We start from the raw sequence: 5640 nt of genomic DNA, 5'->3' as shown, positions 1-5640 counted from the left end.
ATCTATCTATCTATCTATCTATCTATCTATCTATCTATCTATCTATCTATCTATCTATCCTGTCTTTCAGTGCACATTGACAAAGTTGGAATGCGTGTGTTTTATGAGGGCTGGGTTTTGTAGAGAGCAGTACTCCTCTTGTTGGCCTACACTAGAGTCCAACATGCCATTTTATTTGTCTTTACCACATTACAATCCGTTCTAAGCACAGTTACCTTTCTTAGACTCTCTAATGTGTATTTAATGTGTGTCCTCATTGTAACCCTGATTTTTGTCCTTTCCCATTTTGAGGACTCTTCCTTATCAAAGTTGACTACCAACGAATACATGCAATTGGTATGTATGAGGTAGTTATTTTTTAAATTTGTATTTTTAGAGCCATTTGCACAGCTTGTGCAACAGTCGCTACCTTTGCCYTCTGCTGGCTTGGCTTACTTTTTTTGTCTTCTTCTTTTTTTGCAGCAGCAGCAGCTTCCAGTTCATAAAGCAAAGCTTAAATCACGTTCTTTGTTTTTTTTTATGTTGTTTAAAAGCTGGATGTCCTCGTATTCAAGTCATAAAAGTTCTAAAACTAGTTTTAAAGATCATTTGCACACTTTTGTATCGCCAAGCTATTTATTGGGCAAAAAAAATGGATTTAGGCTGAAACAACACATCACCAGAAGTAGTTTTCTACATTTTAATGAGCTGTGCAGGTCAACAACATGGAGGACTTAGATTTGCATGTGGAAGTCACCTAACTGACAGTTTCCTGTCCGCCCCCTCCTTTTCCCCCTTCCTTTAAACCAGTCCTATTCCCCTCCCTGCTACCCACAAGTGTGTGTTTATTCTAATACCTCTGTTTTATTTATATTTTTGTCCAATACCTAAATCAGCTGTGCACCAACAATAGCCAAATCGCTTGTTCCATCTTCTCGTCTTTGTCTCTTTGCAGCAAAGAACTCATCTTATTGTGAGAGGATGTGGTTACAATTCTGCTTATCTTGGTTTGCTCTGAGGCCAGCGCCCGTTTTGTGTGCTTCTGCTTCGACATGCTTCATTTGACGTCTGCTTTCTGTCCCYAGATTCCAATAATATCTGCAGATCATCTGAGTAGTCACAAGTACTTGACTCAAATGTAGTTCCTCTCAAGAACAGTGAGTTTCTATTTCAGTATTTTTATCCTCTTTATTTATTACAAGTTTGTTTTTTTTTTGTTGTTGTTTTGTATATTATGTGTGACTCGTTAGTTTTGCAAGGTTGTTGTTAGAGCTGTCACCTCTTGAAGGTTGTAGGTTCACCAGTTAATTGATGGACATTTTATTTATAACACCAATTCCATTGAAGTTGAGATGTTGTGTAAAACATAAAAAAATACTATAATTTGCATTTTTTAACCTATATTCAGTTGAATACATTACAATATTGAAATATTTAATGTTAAAACGGATACACCTGAAGATGTAGAGACAAACCGTGTTCTCTGACAATGGTTTTCTGAGGTGTTGCTCGTGTGGTAATATCTGTTACAAAATTATGTCAGTTTTTAATGCAGTGCTGTGTGAGGGATCGAAGGTCCRGTGTATTCAGTGTTGGTTTGCGGCCTTGATTTGTTCAGATTCTCTGAATTTGTTGATGCTATTATGGATTGTAGATGATGAAATCCCTAAATTCCTTGCAGTTCATTGAGAAACATTGTTCTTAAACTGTTGGCTTATTTGCTCACAAAGCTGTTCAACCTCGCCCCATCCTTGCTTGTGAATGACTGAGCATTTCGGGGATGCTCCCTTCAAACGCAATCATGACACTAACTTATTTCCATTGAAACTTCAACTGTGGAGYGATCCAAACAGGTGTTTTTAAAGCATTCCTCAACTTTCCCAGCCTTTTGTTGCCCTTGTTGCAGCTTTTATGGAACATGTTGCAGTCATCAAATTCAAAATAAGTGAATATTTGCAAAAATAAAGTTAATCTGTTTGAACATTAAATATCTTGTCTTTGTAGTGTATTTAATTGAATATAGGTTGAAAAGCAAATCATTGTATTCTGTTTTTAGTTACGTTTTACACAACATCACAACTTCATTGGAATCGGGGTTGTCATTCATGTCTTCACAGAATGTCATTAGCTCTTCTAACTTACCTCTGTCGTCTCTTCCAGATCAAATGAATGTGTGCTGGCACCGTCCAAGCCAAAAGAGTTTAAGCCTTTATGTACGTAACCTTCGGAATGTCAAGAAACGGGACAAAGGAGGTTGTGCCATCTCTCAGCCTGCCCACACCAGTGGTCTCATCCCACGTGTAAACATCAAGGGTACAACACGTGATCTGTGCCATCTTCCCACATATCAATACCAAGAAGAATTTGCCATCAAATTCAAACGTCCAGCCGAGAAGAAGAAAAGGATAACATGGCGCCGAGGGGAGGGGGACGTTCACACGATACCTCTGTGTCTAACTGARTTATCAGTCTACTCACCGTCATCACTGCATGCACAGAAGGTCAAGAGCGTTGTTACATGAGACAAACATCAAGTGCTGGTACGTTAGTAGACCAAGAGCTTTTTTATTTTATTTTATTCAATTTTCATTTTTATTTTTTGTTTCCTGCTTAATTTTATTATTCTTTTTTAATTGATAGCCATATTTCATAGTTTACAAGAGAAACACAAATATGCACCTTGAATTTGATTGAAATCGGAAAGGCACAATAATATTAACAGATTTCTTTTTTGTTTGTCTTCTTTGCCAAATACAATAGGCATGTACAGTATTGTGTTTTACAGCAACTAGTGAAACTAGATGTTGAAATGAGGGTCTTGGACATATGAATGTTCTGGGTAAACCAACATACCTGTGTACCTTGAAAGCACAGCCAGGCTAGCTTCTTTCACCTTGTCTTGTGCCATCAAGGCCATACAGCTAAATATAAAAAACCAGAGTGTTATCTCAGCAGTGTTATTTGTTTACCGAAGGTAGAAAAGTTTTGTATGGCTCTTTTTATTTTTATCGATTTGTTTTCAGATTATTCATTGTGAGTGTTTTTTTTTTATCTTATTTTATTTCTAAATTAATTTTAAAAGTGGACTTTTCACCAAATTACATTGACTGTTAAGTTTTTAATCAGAATTGAGTTTTTCTTTTAAGGTTTCTAGTAACTCTTTTAATAAATGTTTGGTTTTAGTCAGGATTAAAGTGTGAATCGAGTCCATCCACTAAAGCCTGATGGGGTTGTGGGCGTGGCTTCAGTAGGCATTGTGTTACCTTGACCCCGCCCTCCTTTTTTAAAATAAGGAGCAGCTCGAAAAACTGTGTCTCAGTGTTGAGTCGTGTGTTGATGGGATAATTTGAAACAACAGACCCAAAGGTCTATTAGGTCATTCAAACCACATGTGCACTTGAATTTGTCTCGTCACCCCTGTTTTTATTTTTCTCAATCCACCCTGAATCAACCCGCATTTCTTCGAGTCGTCATTTTTCTGTTTTATATTACAAGTAAAACACGGAGGTTTTAATCAGCTTGTATATCCGACTATAAAAAACCAAAGCACAGTTTTTTCTCTTAAGTCTTATTCATTTTAGATTTTAGAAACATCTCTAAAGAGGCTTAAACAATTAAGGAAACAATGTTTATTACCTTTTTTTTTCCAGTGTGTTTTATGATTGTTTCCCTTTTTGTGTTGTTAAAGACGTGTGTATTTTATCTTAACTGATTGTTGTGACTAACGAAGCCTTAGATTACAATTAATGGGTCTGAGCCCAATCAAATGTCTTTTCAATCACCGTGCAGGTAAAACGAGAGAGAGAAAAAAACGAACACCAACAATGTTTTATAGTTCTCACCAACTGCTTTCCATCTTTTATTGTTTTCTCTGTAAAAGAATTAATTACTCTTTAAAATTTCATTGAATTTCTGTGTTATGTACTACTTAAGGATTTGAATCTATTTGAGATACGTAGTTTTAGATTTTCTCTTTTGTTTTTTGTTTGTTTTTTGCCTTACTATAATATTACTTGACAACATTCATATAGTTGTTGTAGATATTAAGATAGTATGACATTCATAACTTTTTCAAACCATATAAAGGATAATGTGTTAAATATTCACTTCGTTCATATAGCTGGATGTCTCAGTTAATTATATCAACGAGAAACGTTTTGATACAAGGAACGAGATCAACTAAACAGCTGCCTCAGCAGCTTCTCTAGGCGTGCGTGTGAGAAACTTAACAACTCTCCTTGTAAAATGTTGTCATGTTTTTTGAAAATACTATATTGCATTGAAATATAGGCTGTCCATGTTTTAAGAGTACAAATTATTTTCTACTGTATCCATTTCAAAGAGATATGTACTTTTTCGATTTGTTTTTTGTTTCAAATATTAAGTTTGCCCTGAATGTCAGGCCAAAACGAGCAGTGAGAGCGATGTCGAGGTTCGGTGAGGTTCGGAGCGAGAAAGCAAAAGGCTTTTCCCACCGAGGATGAGTCCGAAATGCTGCAGATCACGAGTTCTAACCTAAGGGACGAAGGTTTACTTTTTGCACTTCTGTATATAGTAAAAATGAACAGAGAGAAAAAAATAAAAATAAAAAGTGTATCATATTGAGATATTATTTTGAATAAAAAAAGATCTATAATTATAAGGAATTTTGTTAGATTAATTTAAATTCTTAAATTAGACCAGCTAAATTTTTTTTGCTTGCAAAGGAGGGCACTAGTTTTTTTGGCCAATGCATTCAGAGAAAGCTACGCGCTTTTTTGTCTTATTTTCTAGTCGGCTCATAATGCCAGGGAATGTTGCCGGGGATCAGATACCCCCATGTCATGCTAACTCTGCCTCACATAGGATAACCAACACAGTAAGATCCACGTATCATTTACTGGAATTGATCTATATGTAGWACTGCTCATCCATGAATCTTATAAAGAAATAGAATTTATTATAGTTTGATTTGACTGCATGATAAACAAAAGATGCTGTGTAAATATAAAAGGGGRAAAAACCTTCAGATTACAAAAACCACAATACTTTTGTTTGTTTCAGGTTATACATGMCATAGATAACATCCAGTGTGTAATAATACCTTAAAATAAACAAGTTGTCTTACTCGTTTCTGTGCAAACATGTTATTTAAAGAGTAATAACATCTTAGCACCCAGTTCTGTTCAGATGACTTCACAGTCCCCCACTAACTCACAAGCAGTTGCTTCTGCTTTCGTATATCTGTGCACTCAGCAGGTGGAGGCTCTTCACACCAAAATGCGGCGAATCAGTCTTTAAACATGAATGTAAAATTTTTTTTTAAAAGTCAGTGTCAGTATGTTTCTCACTCGAGGCTGCTTTGTAAAGTCGCTACAGAACCAAAGCACCATTTTTTATTTTTTTGTTTTCCTCCAAACCAAACTTTTTAAATCTTCTGGCTGCAACCAAGGTCTGTTTCTCTCTTCCCCCGCTGGGCGCACATGTTCGCTTTGACTGCTTTTTACTTGGAAATGCACCCACCAGTTATGTATCTGCTAACAGTTGCCACAAGATAATGTACTCTTCTGTCTCCAGATTTGTTTAAGCACATTTTACTGTTGCCATTATTGACTCTTGCTGTATGGATGAAAAAAACAACAACTTCTGAATAAAGCAATTTGATTTGCTCATGCAACAATG

The 5640-nt window shown here is 35.9% G+C and overlaps 1 protein-coding gene across 16 annotated transcripts in view; it reads left to right on the top strand.

Moving 5' to 3' along the window:
• Nucleotides 1-5640, top strand: part of mbnl1 (muscleblind-like splicing regulator 1) — a 45088-nt gene extending 39448 nt beyond the window's left edge. For 7 of the 16 annotated variants that reach the window (XM_014023235.1, XM_014023243.1, XM_014023238.1 and 4 more), the window contains 3 exons: nucleotides 292-336; nucleotides 1065-1136; nucleotides 2140-5638. In XM_014023235.1, coding sequence (XP_013878689.1) covers nucleotides 292-336; nucleotides 1065-1121 — 102 coding nt within the window. In that variant the 3' untranslated portion in view covers nucleotides 1122-1136; nucleotides 2140-5638. Of the gene's footprint in view, nucleotides 1-291; nucleotides 348-1064; nucleotides 1137-2139 lie in introns of all 16 variants that reach the window. The other 9 variants (XM_014023248.1, XM_014023247.1, XM_014023242.1 and 6 more) reach the window with 5 other exon arrangements.

The sequence above is a fragment of the Austrofundulus limnaeus genome, unplaced genomic scaffold, assembly GCF_001266775.1.
Source record: "Austrofundulus limnaeus strain Quisiro unplaced genomic scaffold, Austrofundulus_limnaeus-1.0 Scaffold361, whole genome shotgun sequence".
NCBI classification, from domain to species: Eukaryota; Metazoa; Chordata; class Actinopteri; order Cyprinodontiformes; family Rivulidae; genus Austrofundulus; species Austrofundulus limnaeus.
The sequence above is the reverse complement of the archived record's forward strand: the minus strand, read 5'-3'. Positions and strand labels throughout refer to the sequence as shown.